Source organism: Schistocerca nitens, chromosome 3 (genome assembly GCF_023898315.1).
Source record: "Schistocerca nitens isolate TAMUIC-IGC-003100 chromosome 3, iqSchNite1.1, whole genome shotgun sequence".
NCBI classification, from domain to species: domain Eukaryota; kingdom Metazoa; phylum Arthropoda; class Insecta; order Orthoptera; family Acrididae; genus Schistocerca; species Schistocerca nitens.
Window position 1 is genome coordinate 829,894,129 of NC_064616.1, and position 24,189 is coordinate 829,918,317.

Consider the following 24,189-nt stretch of genomic DNA (forward strand, 5'->3'; position numbering starts at 1 on the left):
GAGTACATTATAGAAGTATCCACAAATGGCAAGAATCATTGTACTGGAATGTTGTGTAGCTGTATAGCTGTGAAGTTAGTGTTCGTCATTCATCTACTTACACCTTCCTCTACGTGACCATATTGTGAGCATTCAGATCCCCATTGGACCACCGCAGGAGTTATGGAAGTCTGTTATCTAGGGAATCATACAAAGCCCATAAAATACATTGAACACAAACAGGTCAGTGCCAGTTTTATTTCATTTATCCAAAACTATTTGGTGCATATAGATGATCTGCCAACAACTGCCTAGGCAAAGTGGCAGTTCTGACTCGGCTTCTCATGATGTTTGATACCATGTAAGTGAAAGCTTGTAAGTTATAAAATAAGTCACTACATAACAGAATGCTTATGAAAAATTCAGTAACTTGAAAACAGAAGATTTGCAGTATAATGTACAGATTAGTGACACATCACAACCAAAGGCTCTATACTAAAGTGGGAAATTCCTGCGCAGAGTGAGGGGAGTATGGGACACTTGTATCTGAAACTCTTTGACTGATCTCTCATCTCCTTTCAGTTGCGCTGAAAGTCTATTGAAAACTGGATCTGGAGAATAATGCACACCTTTTTGTACACAAATAAGGAAAGTGTTACCCATGTGCAAATTGTTTGTCTATTGTTTGCTGAGTGAATGCTGCATTTCGTATTGAACATCTCCATTTTAGGGACTGTGCACAGGGGATGGCTCATTTAGAATTTTTAGGTGCTTGAACAATGGCCTGCACATAGTTATTCGCAAACTGACATCATAGGTTTTTCTGCTTAGCATTTTCTCTTCTATGAATATTCTCTGTTAATGTACAAAGTTGCTCCAGAAATATTTAGCCGTGCCAAGCAGAAACACCTCTGCATTGTCAGAATGGTGTTGAGGAACTTGTGGAGTGTCTTTCAGTGCTAATAAAATATGATTACAGTTATGTGCCTTCTTATCAGGCAAGGCTGATGCCTCATGCCAATGACATGGTGAAATTCCACTGACTCTTGTTGTTGGCTCTGCTGGCTGACAAGCCCACTGCACCAGTAGTCCACCTGAAGTCTTGTGGGCTGCTGTCTGACAGTCTGCAGGCAAAGCTGTAGCATGAGATTATACCCATGCAGTGTGTTGGTGCATCATCGATCCCACTGCATAAAATGATGATGACCCACAGTGACCTATCAAGCACTATTGTGCCACCAGAAGTTGTACAGTGAACTGATCCTGGCCCCACCATACAGGTAGACTCTTGGCAACTGGAAGTGTCTGCAGCTGTGATCAGGGACAGAGGTACTGGATGGTCCTCATACCCACCAATAAAGATGTTAGTGTGATAAGTACCACGATACCACGAGCTGTACTGCTGTTGGAAGACCCTCGGTCCTCCCCATCAGTGATGTGGTAGATAGTGGCCAATGTGAAGTCCCATTAGCAGCAGATTGTGGTTACTTGAATGTTGTCATCTCTGGAATGGCAAGCATCGTGTTCATGAGAAGTGCTGGCACATCTAACTCATGGATATCGCTACACTGTAATGATCATTGAACCAACTGCTTCAATCCTAGTGTCCAGTGTAATTCAGAGCTATAGAACTGTGGTATTTATGGAGATGTGTGGCAAGTAATGATGTAAGACTCTGTTCATCATGACTTAATATGGCTTGCTTCTGTACTAGTGGTCATCGGTCCTTGTTCCACTGTGTTTGCTTAATAATTTGTTACAGGCCATTAACTGCACTGTCAAGTTGCTGAAAAGTATTATCGAGTCAGAGGTAACAAGAGCTAATGGATCTCTCTCTCTCTCTCTCTCTCTCTCTATCTCTATCTCTCTCCCTCCCTCCCTCGCCCCCCCCCCCCTCCCTCTGTGTGTGTGTGTGTGTTGACATTTTTCTGAATGTGTGTAACTTGTGTGTGGCAATTGGTGCCAATGTATCAATGTGTGCTTGTGTACGCAACTGACTTCATGATGTTGATTCTTTCTTTCTGCTGCATAGCTATGTCACCACATCTTCCTGGTGTTGCCAGTGACTGTGTGGCATGAACTTGAGAAAAAATTTAATGTCTTCCTCTTTGCTACTCAGTGGCATAATATTCCCTTCTTCTTTGAGAAATTTGTCCCAAATTTACTTTCCCTATTCATTACTAAACTAGTCTGTACATGTTTCTATTTACAATTTAATATTACTCAGAGTTCAATCCCTTTGTTGTTCCTTGAGCTAAACCATGAGGCTCTTAATCTTAGTGTGTGTTAACTTTATTATCCAGCTTTATATTGTATCTCTGGCCTTTTTTCTGGTACTAAACACTTTCAGTTTCTATTCTTAATCCTTATCACTAGTATGTATCCATTCCATGGGTATTTGATGGATTCCTTCCAAATATTTTATGGTGGTGTATAAACTAGCTGAATCAGCACAACTTTAACAGTACATACGTGATAAAACAAAGTTATGTGTTTTTTCTGTTATAGGTACAAAAGGTTATAATCCTGCAGGAGAGTCCTTCTGTGCTTGTTGAAACTGTATCAGAAATTGCTTAGATCTAACTTCATATGGTACATTACGTCTGTCTTTTACTTTGTTAGGCAACTTCTCTTTTTCTGGTAATGGCGAAGAAACTTGGGGTAATGTATCAGTCACTTGTTTAAACGGCTTCTCTCTACTGGCATGGACTACAGATGTCTCATTTGATAGTTGTAGTTTTACATTTACCAGTGAAGTTGTCAACAGTTTGGTATGGGTCGTTGATACTTAGTTAAGAACTTTTTTGTTTTGCCCTTTGGGATATAAGCGTTTGTTGGTAACATCCTATGCCCTATCCTGTATTGTAGTAGTTCACTTGCATGTTGCCCAATACACTCTTGATTTTCCAAAACCATAATGTTGGCATGTTTTATCTTCTGCCAAACTTCTCTTAACCATTTTGCAAATAGTTTGACTAGTTCACCTTGTGTCCCTAATTTTGGCTGGATCATGCCAAAAGATGGTGGCATTTCCCACCTATAAACTACTACATACAGTGCAAGACCCATTCTGGTGTGAATTTTTTAATTAAATACACTGACTACAAAGCTTAAATAGGCATCCCAGTCTACATGTTTGCTATTCATGTAATGACGTAGCATTTTCGATATTGTGCAATGAGTTCTTTCCATTTGTCCACTTGTTTGCGGATGGAATGGGCTGGTACATAACTTCTGGATTCACAGTAAATAGCAGAACTGTTTCGTCAGATCAGATGCAAAGTTAGTCCCTTGATACGTGATTATGCCCTCTGGTACACCAAACTTTAGTAACCAATTATTTACCATTTCCTGTGCAACAGTACGAACTTTCTGATCTGAGATTGTGACCGTTACTAGTTATCTCGAAAAATGATCAATCATCATGAGTAAGTATTTGTTAGCAGCAGGGGTTCTGTTGAAAGGTGCAAACACGTCAAACCCTACCATTGCCTCTGTAACTGTAGTTTTGATAACTTCAGTCTCTATCTGCACTCATGGGATGCAATTTTTAACACGTTTCTGTCCATCACGAAGCTGTGTTTCCCATCAAAAGATTTTCGCAGTTTGTTTATCAGTTGTCCTCCTACCCCCATGACCCAATAGTACATGTCATGTACCTGTTGGAATACTTCGTTCTGAGTGTTTTATGGGAACCACAGTGGATGGACTGCACTTTGCAGACCTGCACAGTAAGCCCTTATGTTTTACAAACTGAGGTTGTGTTTTAAATGATTGACATTTACTGTCAGCTGCCTGTGCATTTTTCCAACCTGCAACACTTGCCTAGTGCCTGTAATATTGCTACTTTTCTATTAAGGGTATCTGCATTTGTATGCTTTACTCCTGGCTTGTGAACCATAACATAATCAAACTTGCTCAGTTTGGATGCCCATCTTGTTAACCAACTTGAAGGTTCTTTTAGGCCTAACAACCACTTCAAGGATGAACGATCTGTTATTTCTTTAAGTTTTCAACCATACAAATAATAACAAAAATAATAAATTCCATATATTACTGCCAACATCTCCTTTTCAGTTGTTAAGTAATTTCCTCGGCCTTGTTCAACTGTCAGGATATGTATACCAGCAGGTGTTCCTTTCCATTGTAATTCTGACTCAGAATACAACCTAAGGCGCTGTTTCTATAAGGGCCAGTGAAATGAAAACTGAACACCCACCACTGTATGATCACAGAATGGTTATATTAAAAAGTAATCGCCACACACATTAAAATATGTTTCCCACTGACAGACAAAACTATCAATTCTGTTACGTAGAACACAGTCAACTGTTGACAGATCCTCAACCGCACCCACTCATGCACCTCCTCATCCACCTGAAACTGACGTCCACACATGTCTTTCTTCAGGTTAATTAAAGATGTGAAAATCACATGGTGAAGGATCCCAGCTGTATGGAGGATGCTGCAGTTTTTCCCAACCAAATCACTCAAACATAGCTTTTGTTTGATTGGCAACGTGGGGGCGAGCTTTATCATGCAACAGGATGATTCCATCAGATATTATTTGTGGGTGTTTTTGACTTTATGGCATGTCACAGTTTCTACAAGATGTTGGTTGGTTGGTTTGGGGAAGGAGACCAGACATCGTGGTCATCTGTCTCATCGGATTAGGGAAGGATGGGGAAGGAAGTCGGCCGTGCCCTTTTAGAGGAACCATCCCAGCATTTGCCTAGAGTGATTTAGGGAAATCCTGGAAAACCTAAATCAGGATAGCCGGACGCGGGATTGAACCGTCGTCCTCCCGAATGCGAGTCCAGTGTCTAACCACTGCGCCACCTCGCTCGGTTCTACAAGGTGTCTTAATAGTGCTGCACATTGAGTGTTGTTCCACGCTCGAGGACCTTATCGAATGGAGGCCCCCTGCAGTCGAAGAAGAAGGTCATTATGACCTTAATGGAACTTGTGTGAACAGCTTTGTATTTCTTTTGTGGGGGAGATGTGGGAAGTTTCCACTGTTTGCTTTGCCATTTGCCCTTAGGTTGTCAGAATTATTTCAGGTGCACAATAATGCCCAACCCACACTGCCAATCAGAAGAAGGCTACACTGCAGTGGTTTGGCTGGAAACATTATTCGTCTTCCAGTGGTTGTAGGTGCTGTGATATTGTATATAGCTTCTTGTAGATTGGTGTGTTACCACCTGTTGGAATGCAATGTTGTGTTCCGGGTGTTGCTGGCAATGGACGATGTGACATAAACAAGTCTGAGTATTCTAACGACAAAGTTTCAATATCTCGCCATTCACTGTCTTTCAAGTGAAGAACCCAGGCACTAGTGCAGATGCATTGACGGTTTGCTTGAGGCTGTGATTATCTGTTGATCTATCCATGTCATCCTCATTGAGTATCTCTAAAGTTTCTTCTATTAATCCTTTCGAGAGACTCACACTGACCATCTCAAAATGATCCAGGTTTACCAGAACCACAAATTCACCATTTACATTGCTTATGCACTCTACACTTCTTCATATAAAACAATGCCTTCCATCTAATGCCTCATCTTCTGCAGGGGCTCAACCACACATAATACCCTTTGTGTTAAGTCAACATCCATGGTTACCCAAATTGACTTGCCTGTACGTGCAAGTACCTTCTCATGCGAAACTGTCTTTAATGCACCTTTTCACAGTACAGTTGGTGGTTGGTGATACCTTAGAAGTCTGGCAGTTGTTACACCCATTGAAAATGAATTCCCTTTTAAGTTCAACCCCACATTACCAAACATTAACTCTGGCATGATGTCTGTCCAGGAAGTCAAGTCTGAGAACCACACAATGTCCCTGTCTGACAGTTGGCAACACTTACATGTGCTCACATAACTCTTTAGTTCCTACCTTAAAGCTGAAATGATTCCGTGTCATTAATTCCTACTCCACATAATTTGTACCTTGGAATGTTTGTGCTCCTGTCCACGAGGTCTAGACTAATGACCTACACATGTGTTGATTAAGCCCATTAAGCAGCAAACCATTTTTGTGCATGTATTTGCAGATTATGGTTTACTGCGAATGTTTCGTGATGGACGAAACATTCCCACTTGTATTTTAACTCCTGCTTCTGTTTGTTTCATTTAACCTGTTTCTTGTGTCTACATTTGTTTCCTTGTGGCCAAAGTGTTCACAGCCATAACACTGTGGCTGGCGACGTTGTGCCTTCAGATGTCCTCTTTTCCCACATCAGTAACATTCTTTTTCAGAAGCAAAGATTATTCGATTATTGCATACTTTTGTAACAGTGTCGATTTACTGTAAGTGTGTGACAAAGCAAACTGCTGCAATAAATCATCCAGATATCCTGTACTGATTCTACGTGTAAATTCTGTTGGAATTCCCCATAGAAAGATGTCTGGAGCCCTATTTTCCACTTCTCTGTGCATGAGTGAATTGCTTCTGGATTTTGTGTCAACTCAAATTTTTGCACATTCAGTTTTCAAATTCTGTCAGAAAAGGCTTTGACACTTTAACTGGCCTTCTGCACTAATCTGCTCAACTTCTCTATAAAAAATCTAGTGCTGTTCAGTTTACAATATCTCTGCCATAAACTGTCTGCTAATTGTTCAAATGTGTGAGTTTTGTTAAGTGTTTCCTGATACATCACATATGTTTTAGCCTCACCCGTTAGAAGTAGATTTGCCATCTGCAAACTCATTTCATCTGAACAATTACTCAGTTCGGCTGTGGCTAAAACACCATTTATGAACACTGCTATGTCCTCTGTTGTTTTACCAGAGAAGGGTGTTATTAGGTTAGCTACTGAAGGATCTGTGGAGGAGGAGAGTACACTCACTGTTGCCTTAACATCATCTGAACGTGACTTCTAGTTGCTTGCATAACTCATCAGTAATCAACCTCTGCTGAGTATTATCCTCTCACAATTTTGATGCCTACTCCATTGGAATGGCTACAGTATTATTTGTATTAGCTGACAGTGTTTCCAGCATCTCTGTGCAGTGTATTACTACTTTTGCACTTGCAAATCTAATATGAACTAAACACTTCCTCGTTTGAAAGCAATAGCAAAAATCAATAGACATAATCACACCCAAAACGTATACAAATAATATTGAGTAATCTATACGCCTGATCGTTGCCCAATAACACTTTGTACAATCATGTGCTGCATGACCATAACATCTGGAGCAAGTTACTGGTTCCATTCTACTATATGCTACACAATGCCCAATTAAACTACAGCTTTCACATCTCACAGGTACCAAATAAATTTCCGTACAATTACCTCTAAATCGTGACAAGATCTACCGGTTCTTCAGGTTTGACAAAAGTCACTTTCCACATTGCATGCCAATCTCTACATCCAGTTCTGGCCATAACAAAATGACAATATAAAAGGGCCAGTAGAAAATGTTCTTCAGATTAAGCACATTGTGGTTGTAGCTGAATTTTGTAGAGACTGTTTGAGATGTCAGATAGCTGTTGCTGACACTGCAACATCATTTCCTGGTTTGTCAATCACTCCAGGACATCAATGTTGTATAGACCTCGCCGAAGAACTACTTCTGACTCTAATTTGTAGGAGTTCCAAGCACAGAAACCTCTGTGTTATCTGAATGATGTTGTGAAACCTGTGAAGTGTCTTTTGGCACTAGTAAAGCATGGTTAGCAAGTTAACATTTATTCATTCACATTTATAATTCTGAATCTTCTTGTCAGCCTTGACTGACATCTCATGCCAGTGACACGGTGAAATCCTCCTGACTCCATTTGTCAGCTCAGCTGGCTGCCAAGGCCACTGCACCAACATTTTGGTGAAAGTGGTGTGGGCTGTTAGTCTGCGGGCGAAGCCATAGCTTGAAATTATGCTCCCACACTGTGGTAGAGCCTCCTTGATCCTGTTCCAGAAGATGATAATGACCCACAGTGGCCCATTGGGGTTGTACTGCGCTGTCAGAAGTCATGTAATCAGCTGATCGTGACCACACCATACAGGTAGACTCTTGGCACCGGAAGTGCCTGCAGCGATGACCAAGAACAGAGGCATCTTTGATCCTGCTCCAGAAGATGATGATGACCCACAGTGGCCCATTGGGATGTAGTAGTAATTCACCTAAAAGAATCCAGGGACATAATTCTGACTGGGGAGAAATCACATACGGGGTTCCCCAAGGCTCAATCTTAGGTCCACTACTGTTTCTCATATATGTAAATGATCTACCGTCTAATGTACAACAAGCACAATTAGTTCTGTTTGCAGATGACACCAGTACTGTAATCACCCCCAGTATACATACAGACATAGAAGATTTGATGAACAAAGCTGTCAAAGGTATCATTGACTGGTTTTCTGTGAATGGTCTCACCCTGAATTTTACAGAGACACGTCATATTCAGTTCTGCACCTCTAGGGGTACTGCAATAAGTGTAATGCATGGTGAAGAAATAATACCTAGGGCGGAAACTTCAGAATTCTTAGGTGTCCATATTGATGAGAATTTAAATTGGGAAAAACACGTTTTGAAATTCCTAAAACAACTGAGTTCAGCCACATTTGCACTTAGAATCACAGCAAATTTTGGGGAGAGAGAAATCAGTAAGTTGACGTACTTTGCTTATTTTCATTCAGTAATGTCATATGGAATAATGTTCTGGGGTTACTCATCTTTAAGAAAGAAGGTCTTCATTGCCCAAAAACGTGCTGTAAGAATAATATGTGGTGCTCACCCATGATCATCTTGTAGACATCTGTTTAAGGAGTTAGGCATTCTGACAACTGTCTCACAGTATATTTATTCCCTCATGAAGTTTGTTGTAAATAATCCACTTCAGTTCAAAAGAAACAATGAGGTACATAATTACAATAATAGAAGGAAAAATGACATTCATTACTCAACATTAAGGTTGTCTTTAGCACAGAAAGGGGTGCACAATGCTGCAGTAAAAATTTTTGACCACTCACTCAGTGACATATAATGTCTAACAGACAGCAAGGTAAAATTTGAAAGTAAATTGAAAAAGTTTATCCTTGACAACTAATGTTCTGTAGAAGAATTTCTATGTTTGTTATGTGTAAAAGGTGGTAGGTAGGAATTGCTGACTCAGTCTGTATATCTTGTTTTCATTTCAGGAGGAGGAGGGGGGGGGGATAATTATATGGTGATGTTTAGAGTACAGATAGATGTACAACTTAATTTGCAATATTAATGTAAAATGACTCATTCCACATCATGACGATTTATCATCAGCTGATCATGACCACACCATGCAGGTAGGCTCTAGGCATCTGGAAGTGCCTGCAGCGTGATCAGGAACAGAGGCACAGGATGACCCTCTCACCCAGATGTGATGATGATATTAGTGTGATAAGCATAACGGTACCCTCAGTCACATTGGTGATGTGGTAAGTGGCAGACAGTGTGAAGTCCCACAAGCAGCAGGTCATGGTTACTTGGATGTTGCCATCTTGGGAACAGCAAGCAGTATGTTCACGAGAAGTGCTGGAACATCTAATACTTGGATGTCACTACACTACAATAATTATTGAACTGAGTGCTTCGGTATGAACACCATTCATCCAAATGAGCAACTGAATTCAGACCTGGAGAACTGCAATATTTATGGAGATGGGCAGGAGGTGAATATGTGAGACTGTTTGTTATGCCTGAACATGGTCTGCTCCTTACTAGTTTTGGCAGGCCTCATTCTGCTGTGTTTGCTTTACGGTTTGTTGCAGTTAAGTCTCTGAAAGGTGTTATTCCATCCAAGATAAAGCTTGTTGCTGTAAGTAACAAGAGCTAATGAATCTCTCTCTCTCTCTCAGTTGACATCTTGTTGAATGTGTAACTTGTGCCCAGTGATTGGCACCATTGTAGCAATGTATGCTCGTGTACGCAATCAACCTTCAGTGTTCATTGTTTCTTTCTGCTGCATACCTGAGTCACCACATCTGCCTGATGCCACCTGCAGTTTAATTTCTTCCTTCTTTTCTACTTTTTGGCGTAATAAATAGAATAACACAGGAGATAATAGAGTGAAAATAACTGAAGTACCAACTTGCACATTTCAGTGTCAGTGACAGTGGTACTTATCATTATAGTGAAGACAGTAACAATCAGTTAGTACACCTTATGTTGAATGTGAATGTGAGAGCTTGTCAATTAAAGAAAATATACACCTTGAGGACATCCTTACACTTTTCAAAACTTCCCCGACATCCAAGTGTGAACTTGTGCCAAAGCAATTTGATATAATGAAAATGACAGCAAATAATATACAAAGGACTTCAATTTATTTTTATGAACTTTAAAATTTGGAAAAAAATATAACCTAATGACAATTTTCATATTGCTATGCAAATGTTTTGTTTCATAATGAACTATATCAGTCATTTTGTGTAGCCTATTTGTGCTGCTCGATACGACAAGGCAGTTTTCACATGAAGAACTGCAGGTACAAAAACTGCAGTAATGACTGATGTGTCAAGTATTGTACAGGACTTTTTCATCATTGATCATATTGGATGTTTATGGCATTTGTCCTCTAGGACAATTGAATTTGAAGAGAGAACACTTCAGTATTTATCTCATCAATTGTACAGTATGTTATTAGGAGCAAATGCAAGGCTTAAACATTTCCAGTAATTGAAATATTTTCCTTTGTTATTAATTTGGGATACATTTGGCAGACATGTGTTTGTTGGAGTTCTACAAATATTTGATAGGGAAGTTGTCATTTGTTTATTGATTTGTCTTTTGAGAAGTCACCTATTTACTTCTCAGTTAATCACATTTTTAGCGACATGTTTACCTTTCTGTGTTAAAGGGGCAACAGCCGCTGATTCATTAGCTATTGGATACCGAACTATTCTGATTGATGACTGTTGTCGTGGAGTTGATCTGAGAGATATTGAGAAGACTAGAAACACAGTCACATCAAACAATGGTGTCATTGTGAACTCTACTCAGGTAAGTTTTACTGAATATTTTTTTATATGGAACATTAGGTCATCAGGGTAACAACCTACCTCCTCCCCTTCTTTTTTTAACATGTTTCCTGTTGTAACATGCCTCCATCAATAGTGTCAATATAATAACTTGTCCACAGCAAGGATGTTAGTTATTTTGAATGAAACTGGGAAATGATTTTCGTGATGTTGACTTCGTTAACTCTTCCCAGGGGTACAACAATGTCTGCAGGTATTGCTTGTATGTAGAAAAGGTACTACCTCCAGTACTGTCAGTAACTACCAAACAAAACAGTTTCATCATCATATCTTATGTATTCTTAATTTCTCTGATTACTGATTGCAGTACTAATAGAACTTCCACATTAATATTATTTTTAATTGCTCACATGTCCTACAACTTTCACTGCCTACCTCTACCTTAAAAAATTCTTTAGTACGTTAGAAGTGAAAATGTTTACAGCAGATGTATTCTTGTCTTCACTCATAACTGGTTCTTCTGATTGCTCCTTTACCAACCATCATGGTCATTAACCTTCATTCTGTTGTCTTTTCCTTCATTAAAACTCCATCATAATGTCCATCAAATCAAGTATAATTGTAATAGTATTTTACTTTGTCAAGTCACCAACAAATTGTTCTACACAGAGTCACAGTTCCCTATCACATGACAAAATATACACATAATAAAAACAAGTAACTGAAATGGTAGTGTTAAAAATTGATAGACAAACAGGTTATAGAATTTGAGGTGAGATTTCTTAACAGTAAACAACTTAATCAACAGGAAGACACACATTGTTTTATTAATTATTACACTAAAGCAAGTTTCATATATGAAGGTAGGTAGTCTCAGATAAATCATAATTCCTTTCCTTTACAGCACTCTGTTAGGTTTACACCTTTTGCTAAATTGTTTATAATTCAACATCTAATTTTAATCTGTGCAGTACAGCATTGAAGATTCTTTACATTAGTATTTTGTGGGATTTGCTGCCCACAACTAAGTTTCATCTAACCTTTCCAGTCTCATGACTGTTCCTAACATATTTTCATGTGTCAAGGAATGGCCATCTTCAACATTATCTGCCTGTTTGACAAATGCAGTCACAATTTAGTGGATGTTCAACATTATTTATCTATTTGACAAATGCAATCACAACTGAGTGGACACTCAAATCATTTGCTGTATAGCAGATTATTACATTTCTACGTTATGTACCACACATTCAACACGTGTACAAGTGTCAATATTAATCAATGTTGATAAGCACCTATATCAAGCAAGAAATATCTTTAAAATATATTGTACTACATGTTCAAATAACAACTACAAGTACACATACATTCTATATACAACAAAATAGCATCACAAAATGTCAAAAGTTGGTATGTACACTAACAGATAAGTGGAAAGAACCATACCAGTTCACTGAAATATGTCATAATATGACTTCTAATAATTTAAGTGTGTCATTCTACATATGTGTAATCTGTTCATGTACAGTAAATTTAATTTAGCAAAGCTTTTTCATATTTTTCAGTAATATCACCCCCACATACCTTTTCTACATTCTTCATTATAATCATCATTTATATTTGCCTTAATTTGTTTCTGCTTATTTTAGGATTTTAACATTATTAGTTGTTTTTTTCAAACTGTTCCCATCAACACAGTATCACACATATTTGTCACAGTGAAATTATCAGATTTTTTTTATGTTACATGTCTAGTTCCATAGGACAAAATTGAGGAGCAAATCTCCAAGGTCATGGAATGTGTCAGTACATGAAAGTACCACATAAAAGTAATAGCAGATAAAATAAAATGTTTATGGACCCAAAAACAGACAAGCCATAAGATTAAGTAAATGCAATCAACAATATGACATAGGAATCAGCTTAATTTTTCATGGAACTCCTCAATGGAATAGGAGTGACCCATGAGGAATCCCTTCAGTTTCGATTTGAAAGTACATGGATTACTGCTAAGATTTTTGAATTCTTGTCATAGCTTCTTGAAAATGGATGCAGAAGTATGCTGCACACCTTTCTGCACAAGATTCATGGAAGTGCGATCCAGATGCAGATTGGATTTCTGTCTAGTATTAACTGAGTGAAAGCTGCTAATTCTTGGGAATAAGCTGATATTGTTAACAAGAAATGGCAGTAAGGAATGTATATATTGAGAGGCCAATGTCAGAATACGCAGACTAGTGAACAGGGGTTGACAAGAGATTCACGAACATACACCTCTTATTGTCCGAACTGTCTATCTCTGACCCAAAAATATCCTTTGAGAATGGGAAGAGTTACCCCAAAATATAATACCATATGATATAAGTGAATGCAAATAAGCAAAGTAGATTAATTTTTCCATCGAACAATCGCTTACTTCAGATACCATTCGAATAGTAAAAATGGCAGCATAAAGTTTTTGAACAAGGTCCTGATCTTGGGCTTTCCACGACAGTTTACTATCTATCTTAACACCTAGAAATTTGAACTGTTCAGTTTCACTAATCATATTTATGTTGAATTGCATGTTAGAAACTGTAAAAACTGAGTGGTACTTTGATTTACCGTTAATTTATTTTCTGCAAACCATGAACTTATGTCATAAACTGCACTATTTGAAACAGAGCCAGTGTTGCACACAACATCCTTTACTTCCAAACTAGTGTCATTAGCAAACAGAAATATTTTACATTTACCTGTGATACTAGAAGGCATATAAGGAACAGGAGTGGCCCCAACACTGAGCCCTGAGGCACCCCTCATTTTACTGTACCCCACTCAGACCCCACATCACAGCCATTCTCAATACTGTGAATAACGACCTTTTGCTGTCTGTTGTTAAAGTAAGAGGTTAACCAATTGTCAGCTACTCCCCAAATTCCGTAACGGTCCATCTTTTGGAGGAATATTTTGTGATCGACGCAATCAAATATGCCTAGCGTTCGAAACCTTTTGTTTCATCCATCCAGTACTGACAGAGAAAAGACTATATAGCATTTGCAGTTATTAAACCACTTCTAAAGCCAACATGTACATTTGATAGCAAATTATGTGATACAAAATGATCAAGTATCCTTATACACAGCCTTTTCAGTAACTTCAGCAAATAATGATAGCATAGAAGTAGGTCCTAAATTTTCTACATTATCTCTTTCTCCCTCATTATAAAGCAGCTTTACTACTGAATACTTTAATCGTTCAGGAAACTTACCATTCGTAAAGGAAAAATTACAAATATAGCTAAGTACAGGGCTATCATGTGCAGCACAATACTTTAGTATTCTGGTAGGCACTCCATCATATCCATAAGAGTCCTTAGTTTTCAGTGATTTAATTAATGACTCAATCTCCCCCTTGTCAGTATCACAGACGAGTATTTCAGACATCAATCTCAGAAAGGCATTTTCCAAGAGGGTTATATGATTCCCTGTAGAAACTAAGTTTTTATTTAATTCACCAGCAATGTTCAGAAAATTATTGTTAAATACTGTACATATATCTGACTTATGAGTAACAGAAATTTATTTACTACTAACTGACTTTATATTGTTGACCTTGTGCTGCTGACCACGCACTTCTTTCACAACTGACCATATAGTTTTAATTTTAATCTGTGAATTATCTATTCTGTTTGTATATCACTTACTCTTTGCCTTCCTAATAATATTTTTAATCATCATACAATACTGTTTGCAATGCGCTACTATAGCTACATTCTGATTACTTCTAAAATTTTGATATAATTCCTGCTTTGTTCTACATGATATCCTTATCTCACTAGTCAACCACCCAGGCTGTCTTTTACTGCTGGTACCCTGTTTAGAAAGTTCTAATGAAAAACAACTCTCAAAGACATGAGAAATGTGTTAAGGAAAGTATTAGATTTGTTGTCTATGTTATTGGCACTATAAACATCCTGCCATTCTTGTTCCTTAATGAGGTTTAAAAAATTCTCTATTGCCATTGGATTAGCTTTGCTACGAAGTTCGTAATTGTATGTAATGTTTGAGTACAAAAGCCTTTTAGTGTTAAAATTTGTGCATCATGGTCTGAAAGGCCATTCACCCTTATACTAACAGAATGCCCATCTAGTAATGAAGAATGAAAAAAGATATTGTCTATGGCTGTGCTACTGTTCCCTGCACCCTGGTTGGAAAAAATACATATGAGTTTCGGAGATCTACCAGCATCCTTCTTCTTGCACAGTCATATACAAAATTAATATTGAAGTCACCACATATAACTAATTTTTGTTACTTCCCATAAAGTGAACCAAGAACCTTCTCTAGCTTGAGCAGAAATGCTCTGAAGTCAGAGTTAGGGGACCTATAAACAACAACAGTTAGAAGTTTAGATTCATTAAATTCAACTGCCCCTGCACAACATTCAAATATCTATTCAGTACAGTGCCATGATATATCTGTGGACTCAAATGGGATACTGTTTTTTTATGTATGTGGCCACTCCCACACTCCACAAAGAACTTCTTGAAAAACAGCCAGCTAATCTGTATCTTGATAAAGGAAGCCTCTGAATTTTCAAATTATTTAAGTGGTGCTCCTGATAACCTTCTTCTTTCTGTTAGAATTTGCAACTAACTTAGGTTTCCTGACTGCTGAGGACTACTGCGTGTTTCCCACACCTACAGTTACAAGAGGCTCCTCTCCACTCAACACTGACAGTTGGACCTCTATCCAAATCCATTGCATATATGCAAAGTACAACTGTCAACATCTCCTCCTCACCAAGTGCCAGTTCACATTCCTCAGCACCCTTCGATCTCCTCAACCTATATAGTTCCTCCGTTGTGTCTTGTAACTGAATTGAAGGGCACAGATCTTACACTTCTGCTCCTCTATCAACTTATTTCTGTTACAGATTCTGCATTCCCAGGAGAGAATCTCGCTAGACTGCCCACTGGCTTTCCCACTGCATCCACCCCCCCCCCCTCCCCCAGTGAAAATTTTTTGAACAGATCCCACAATGTAACCCACTACTCACAAACCTACTTCTCACTCATGGTAATGGTAAAGTTTTGAGCAGTTACTGAAAAATCTAAATGTCTACATTACCGGAGTTCAATTACAACAGTAAAACTATTTAAAGAACTAAAAATTGTGGCCTCGAAATTCTCTCTATACTAAGAAAGCAACAACTTTTATTAATACTAGCAAACCACAACTTATACCAATACCACAAAAACATCACACAATTTCTTACCTAAAACCAAAAATTCAAGCTGCCACTGGAACACTCAGTGAAATGAAAACAGTGAATAAAAACCTTACTGAAATGTTTCAGTACAAACAACAAGAAACACCAGCTGAAAACTACCGCACGTAATTTGCTAAATTGACTTCATCGCAAAGACAACTCTAAAAAACACAATGGGTGAACATTTCCAAAAGTTTATTAAACCATTATTTCGCCACAAACACCATGAGACACTGTTGAAAATTACTAAATTTAATAACTGTATAACAGTGCACAAACAACTTTGTCAGAACAAACCGCTACATCTGCAGCTGCACTCTACGAAATGTAAACAAAATGTTAATATTTGGATAAATGATTGAAAACTACTAAATTTAATATTCGAATACAGTGCACAAATAACTTTGACAGTACTTAACTTTATAACCGCTACTGCTGCAACCACATGCCGTGAAATGTAAACTCACTGCTAAGGCCTGAGTCTTGGATGGACAATGTAAACACACTCACCTATGCAGTACAATTCTTTTCCCTTATAGTACCGTCGGAAGTACAGTCAGCCTACTACATTTGCTCTCATCAATGAAGAGACCTTTACCTGGTTACAATATTGCCATTACTTCTCTGTAATTACATTCCACGTAATTTAATGAATACAGTGCAATTCATTGCAACATCTGTCCTCATCATTATCACACAATATTCATCCATATAACATTTTAAGTTTAAACATCCTCATCATTATAATAGAGCTCTAAACTCTAGCACATAATAATTCATTAAAAATCCATATGCTACATTATATTCCTCACTTCTTACAATTACCTGAGAACATCATGAAATTACCACATTAATATTCACTACATAACCATCCATTAGAGTATCATAAATGTTGCAACTTAAATATTCATCTTTGCTGTAATGAGATCATGGCAAGAACATTCGTAGTTTACTTCATTTGATGATTTCCATTTGTCACACCATGTGGTCTGACTTGAAAGAACATTTTCCCCCTAATTTTACAGTTTTTTTCCAACTATCAATGTAACACTTCTTAAAGAACATTATCATGACAATTGTCTCACTAGTTTTAACACAACTTTTGTTCTTTCCCCATAAAGTTTTTCATTCATTGCATTAGTAAGTTTCTGACGTCCTTACTTCCATCTAGTAAGTTAACATAAATATTATTTTAAAGTACACACCATAATATATTAAATCAAGACCCAGGTGCATGTCAAAAGACCGGCGACAGTACAAAATAAATAAATAACAGTGACAAATCAAAGGATTTGTATGGTGACACAAGTAACATAAGATAAACCAAGACCCAGGTGTGTGTCAAAAGACCGGCGACAGTACAAAATAAATAAATAAATAACAGTGACAAATCAAAAGATTTGTAAGGTGACACAAGTATCATAAGAAGATAGTTATGCATGAATAATTGACATCTCAAGACATTTTGTAAAGCTAATGATATTAATTATTTTACCCTATATCTATGATCAGTTTTGATTGAGATAAAGAGAAAATACAAGCTGTCCCACAGACAATGTGTATAGAAGTATACCGATTGATGAGAAAATATAAAAAGGCCTACACAAAATAAAGCATATACCATGTAACTAAATACACTGACATATCATATCAGCACATAGTGAAAATATTGAAAATACAAGTAATAACAGGTTCAAGTAAAAACTGTAAATCTCATTAACTGTAGTTTCTACAGTCCCTCACATACAACAGTAATATTCAGTCAGTGTAGTTCATAAATATTTCAAAGTGAACGTAATGTATGTATTTTTATACAGCAGAGCCAAGAGCATGTAATCACATAGTGTCAAGATCAAGTTACAGATGTCAGATCCCATTTCCTAATATCTCACAGAGTATACACAAATATTTTATATTTAATGTTCAAGGTAATAATAAATGTCATCTCTATTGCATTAAAAGGATCAGAAAATCATTAGTTTTCATAATGCAGTAAAATCGTAGTAGCTTCATAACATTTGGATATTCAAAATTCTATTCAGTGGTACATGGGTCTCTCAGTAGAAAGATGTAATGTGTATCTTTCTCAATTTTTGTAATTTCATGTATGGTTTTATGTTTTGTAATAAAATAGTGCAAGTCTGAGCATAAATTAACATAATTAAGAATTACTAACTAATAGAAAAGAATAGTATTTATAGAAGGAATTAATGTCAGTAGACTGACAGGATATAGTAATGCGAAATGTGTGTGTGACTAGGGCCTCATGTCGGGCGGATCGGTTACAAGGTGCATGCAAGTCTTTTTTACTTGGCGCCACTTCGATGACTTGCATGTTGGTTGATGAGGATGAAATGATGATGAAGAGAACACAACACCCAGTCCACAAGTGAAGAAAATCTCTGACGCAGCCAGAAATCAAATATTGGCTCCTTGGATAGTGCCACAACAGCTGAAGCTCTGTGCTTGCCATGACACAAAATGTACAAAGTGTGTATGTTCCCCTGAGGTTTTCTGTTGAATATGACAAAATCCATACAGAACACCAATTGTTGATGTAATGTGGAACAATGTATCTTTACACCTACATTCAAGGATGTTTGTAAACAATAGAGTAACTGTAATTAACATTTGACAAGATTTTTTAGTGAGAAGTTTTCCTTTAGGTGAATAGCAAAAATTGCAGCCTAAGTTTATGTAATCATCAACTTTTTAAACACTCCGAATGTGTGGTTTCAGTTCAGTAAAAGTCTTTAATCCAAACAGCTTTCTAGATTTTGGGTAAATATCTCAGATTGATCTATGTAACTGTCAAAAAATTTCTTCAACTCGGCTGTCTCTCTTGAGCCTAAAACCATGTCTCCTACATTTAACTGTGTTATTTTAACCTTAGCATCATGTCTCCTTCTTTGTGTTTCACCTGGTTTCTTCATTACTTCTCTTACAATGACTTCTATTCCTTGTGCTGAAATAGGTTTACGTTTGGAATTTCAATGAGATCATCCATAAGATTAGCCACTTTTTTAGTCAGATAGTATTTCATTTATGGTGAAGAGCTTGTGAAGGAATCTTGCAAACTGTTCATCTCATCTTCAAAGTTGGATAAGTGTTCACTCCAGGATGCGTATTTGTGACTGCATTAAGTCCTGCACAACCTACCAGTTTGTCTCAGGCAGCTCCCTGCAAGATTACTGGGTAGATGATAAGCAGATATTAAAATGATTTTTATTCCTGATCTCTGAGTCAGTGGCTTCCATGATATTGAGACAAATTGTTATCCATTATCAGACATTGCTGCTCATTGGTTTTGGTACCGGAAACTCTGCAGTGGTTCTAATTTTGTCCAACAGTATACCTTTTCAGTAGTGCAGTGTCTCCATAAAGTTATATTTTTCTAATTTCAGTGCATAAAGTAATCCTTTTCTATTTTCAGAACCACTGCTACACTTGTGGCTTTCCTAAAAAGGTTTTCTGGAAGTATTTTCCGCATGTATCCATGACAAGTTCTGTTACACTTACCTTCACAAATTGACATCTGTCACAGGTTGAAATTGTTTTCTGACCCTTTTTGCCATATTGTAAAAGTATATACTTTCTTGTAACTTATATAAGCAATTTTGAACACCGTAACTTTCATGAGTGTCCGTAATAAGTCTGCCAACATACTGTTCTGGCCATCACAGTTTTCAGTTATATGAGTCTAAACTGGTTCTTCAAAGTAGAATTCCCTTGTGTATTTTGTCATATTCATCAACTTTGTCAGAATCCCTTGTGCCAGCACAACTCGTCAGTAGTCTTCAATTATCACCATAATTCTGGTTGTTATGAATGTTATTACATAAGGTCTCTATCACTTTTTCATCTTCAATCCCTTTTGTCTTCCTCCTCCTCCTCCTCCTCAGTACTGTTTTTGTCCCCTTGTTTAGGCAACCGAGACAGTGCATCTGCAAGTAGATTTTCAGATCCCTTAGCATACCTAATTTCATAGTCAAATTGTACTGGTTAACCTGTTATAATACAGTTTGCATTCTTGTAAGTAAAGTAAGGCCATGTGGTCTGATTACACAGTTGTTTTGTGCCCTGACAGGTAATTTTTAAATTTAGTAAAAGGTCAATGTAATGTGCAGCTAGCAATTCGTTTGCAGTTACAGTGTAATTTCTTTCATGTTTTTGGAACATCCTAATAGCAATAGCAATTGACTGGTGTTTATCATTCTCATTCACAGTTTTATCTGAAGTAGATATGCACCAAGACCTTAGTCACTACCATCACAAGATAGATAAGATCACAAGGATAAATGTGGTCTGTCCACAATGTTGCAGTTACACAGAACACGTTTTATAAAATTCAAATTTTCTTGCCACTCTTGATCCCATACCCAACCAGAATTCTTTTTTAAAAAGTCATGCAAAAAGGAGCATTCATACTTAGACTACTAATGCACTTCCTATAATATCCACAAATGGCAAAGAAGGACTTTGATTGTTTCTTATTCCGAGGCTTTAATTTTGTCAAGGTCTGGCAACATCACTACTAATGCATTTTTATAATATCCACACATGGCAAAGAAGGACTTTGATTGTTTCTTATTTCTAGGTACTGGAAACTCAGTGATGGCTTTAATTTTGTCAAAGTCTGGCAATATACCTTTTTCAGTCACACAATGTCCAAAAATTTTAGCTCATTATCTTATAATAATAAATAATGCTCATTAAAACAGTGACTGCTAAGCCAAGTGTCATCAACATTTATGGTTAATTAAGAAGACAATTCATGGCTTAAAACATGATCCAAGATTTTGATGTACTCTGCCGCAGAAACATTTAAACCAAAGGACACAATGCAATGCTGATGAAATTTACCAACTTAATAAACTCAAACTTAGGTAATAACTCATTTCTATTTTCAGGATGGTAATTTTCTGATGTATGATTTTTTTGAAATGCTTGGAATCAAAGGCAAGTCTCACACCTCCATCACATTTTGCCACAACTACTGAAATATTATTATAATCAGTGGTACTTCTTTTATTATACCATGCCTTCACATCTTTTGCAACTCATTTCCAACAGCTGGTCTTCTTGTAAATAGTACATTACATGGTTTTATAAAAATGGCTTATGAGGTTTCACATTCGGTACACATTCAAAATTCTGTACAGTACCTAGTGTCCGTATATTGCCATAACAAACCTTTGAGCTCATTCTTTTGTTCATAATTCACCCCTACAGTTTCAGATACTCTTCCGCAATAGTTCATGTGATCATTTCCATAACTGAATGGTCTGCATCGCTGTCTGGAAGGACCCAGGTTCCGTTCACCATACTTCCTTGGTTTTTTCTGACGTAAGGAGGTGTGGAACAGGCTTCACTTGGCCTTTTGAGGCTGAGTGAGGAGCTCCCTGAATAAAGGAGCTATAGCACCATCAGGATTCATCCACTGGCAATAACTGCTGGAAGGATTGACAACATGCTTATCACATTTTCCACCATTATAAATCACTCCTCATACTGCCTTGCAGGCAACAGTCGGCCAGTTGGAACAGGCCCAAGGCCCAATCCATGAGAGTTGTTTATGTTTAGTTTTCAGTAACTCTTCTCCTTCAACTTCTAGTTTTGTATTGTCTTCTACTACATAATTTCTCTCTTTCATAAATGACAACCTATTTTCTACCACTGCCAGTTCAATGTAGTTCTTATTGTAATTTTATTACTCAAAGGTTCTGATATTCCAGAAATTGTGCTGCCTGAATAAACTCCAATTTACGTAAGTAACATAACCTTACTATTTTGGATACCTTTGTTCTTTCTTCTGGTCAAGTCACTAAACTTGTTCATCTAATCAATTTCTGAATCAGAACTGTCACTTACACTATTCTTATCATTGGACAAGTTATCAAAGAATATAATCAAATCTTCATTCATTTGTGCCTTTTTGTGACATGATTCATAGATTTCATTACAGTTCTCTTTTCTTCAATCAAGATAAAGTTCTTTGCACAAAAATGCAATTTTTTCTCAAATTAAGTTATTAAATAGATCTTCCCAACATTTATCAAAACTTTGCACACAAATCTCTTGTTACTAACTTCAGAATGTTAATCTATAGATTAACCAGACAACTTACAGACATATTTGTTCCCTATACCTGGACCAACTAGTCTATGTGCTTCATTTGACTTAGTCCATATGATGGATTCAGACATTTCATTTACAACTTCATTCACGTTTTCACTTACCTCTGTCAACTCGATAAAAAAAAAACATAGAATCAGCCTCTTTCTTCTCCAACAAAACTGTAGCGGTCTGGGGTCTGAAGTGTGCAGGGGCACAATGTGCGGTGCCAGACAAACAGTCAAAAGTTTCCAAATAGCTTTATTGCAGCTCCCAACCGTGGTCTCGTACAGGTAGCAGTGCCATAGCTGAGGCATCCAGTGGCCTCCTGTCTCTTGTCATCCAGCAATGCTGACAGGGTGCAGCTTTGGCTGAGTGACGGCACGTGACACAACTGCTTCTGTCAGTGACAACTCTGGTCCTGGCAGCCTCCTAGCTATGGCTGCAAGAGTGTGGTGCAGCTCACACCACAAGCACTGTCCAGAAGGTGGCGAGCAGTTGGTGTAATGGCCTCAGACCAATGTCCCGTTTTGATAGCGGGCAAACTGCTTCTCCAGACTGGTGTGGTGACAGCTCCAGCTCCCATGGTTTCAGGGAAGACTGCCCTGTTGTAGAGTCAAACTGTGGTTCTCGAATGACATCCTGGATGGCTCTCCAAGCTTCACAGCCTTGTAATAGTAGAACTGTGATGGTAAGGAAAGTGACTGTAATACAAAATGGCTCGGTATTTGTATGCTTTCAGACTGCACTCACTCGAGCTTTAGTGTGCCTTGCAGCACATATGGTAAACATTTCTACAGCTGCAGGTGTGTAAAGGCATCCATGTTCTTCTGCTTAGGTACTGATGAGTCAGCTGTGTCCACACCTTGACAGGACGGCTTGCCTCCCAACACTTGCCAGCTATGTTGCATTTTGTAAGTCACAATGTCTACACTTGCCTGTGGTTTGTGATGCTGAATTCTACTTCCTAATCTGTGCATTTCTGGACGAATATGGATGGTGCACTACAAATTGTATTTAACCCAAGAAAATGATCTACATTTTCATCTATATAATTACTTGGAAATCTCCGTCATGATGAACATCGCTTACATTACAGGTACTAACTGTTTTTTCATCTACCATGTGTTTATCATTCTGCACATGTTCCATTACCTCTTCACTTTCAGAAAAGATCTCATAAAAATTTATCTTCACTAATCTCCTTAAAAAAATTTGTCGTATCCATATTGTAAAAGTTTTATAGATCCCCTTCTTGTAATTTATAATTAGGACTCTTTGTTTCTACTTTACTTTGCTCCTCAACCCAATTTTGCTGGAAATTACTCCAGAACACTTGGTCCACTCTAATTTTATTAACCTGCCACTCTTGTGTACTTATCCTTTTACTATTTTGGTTTGTATAACAGCCATGATTATTGGTCCATGTCTTAAATTTAATTTTCCTTGCTCTCACATTGTGGACCTCCAACAGAGCGACTCTTAGTTTACTTGCTCAGTGATTTTAGCACCCTGATTGATATGTTGATTATGATTCCAGTTTATGTTACTTCTTTCGTGGTCTGCTATTTCTTTCCAATGCCCTATACAACTTGACTAGAGATTTAGAAACTGTTCAGCTAACACACAAAACCAATAGAACATTTTCAGGTAACCTTCTCTTCAAAGTGTGAATTTGTCAAAAAGTTGGTGCAATTGAACAAGTTTCTTTAATTGTTTTACAAGATTCTTTCGTGCCCCCTGTGTGGGCCCTGTAACTTGGTCAATTGATGAATTAACTTGTAATTCTAACCTGTCCCGATCCTGACCAAAATTTATTAAGAAAATATTTTCACAATCTTGATACATTAAATCCTGTGTACACGACAAATTTTCCAACAATAGTAC

At 37.6% G+C, this 24,189-nt stretch overlaps 1 protein-coding gene across 5 annotated transcripts in view; it reads left to right on the forward strand.

Moving 5' to 3' along the window:
* The window catches only part of LOC126248848 (uncharacterized), a 292,144-nt gene that overhangs the window by 265,516 nt on the left and 2,439 nt on the right, over nt 1-24,189 (forward strand). For 4 of the 5 annotated variants that reach the window (XM_049950271.1, XM_049950272.1, XM_049950273.1 and 1 more), the window contains one exon: nt 10,815-10,957. In XM_049950271.1, the coding sequence (XP_049806228.1) occupies nt 10,815-10,957 (143 nt within the window). Of the gene's footprint in view, nt 1-10,814; nt 10,958-24,189 lie in introns of those variants that run through there. The other variant, XR_007545548.1, reaches the window with a different exon arrangement.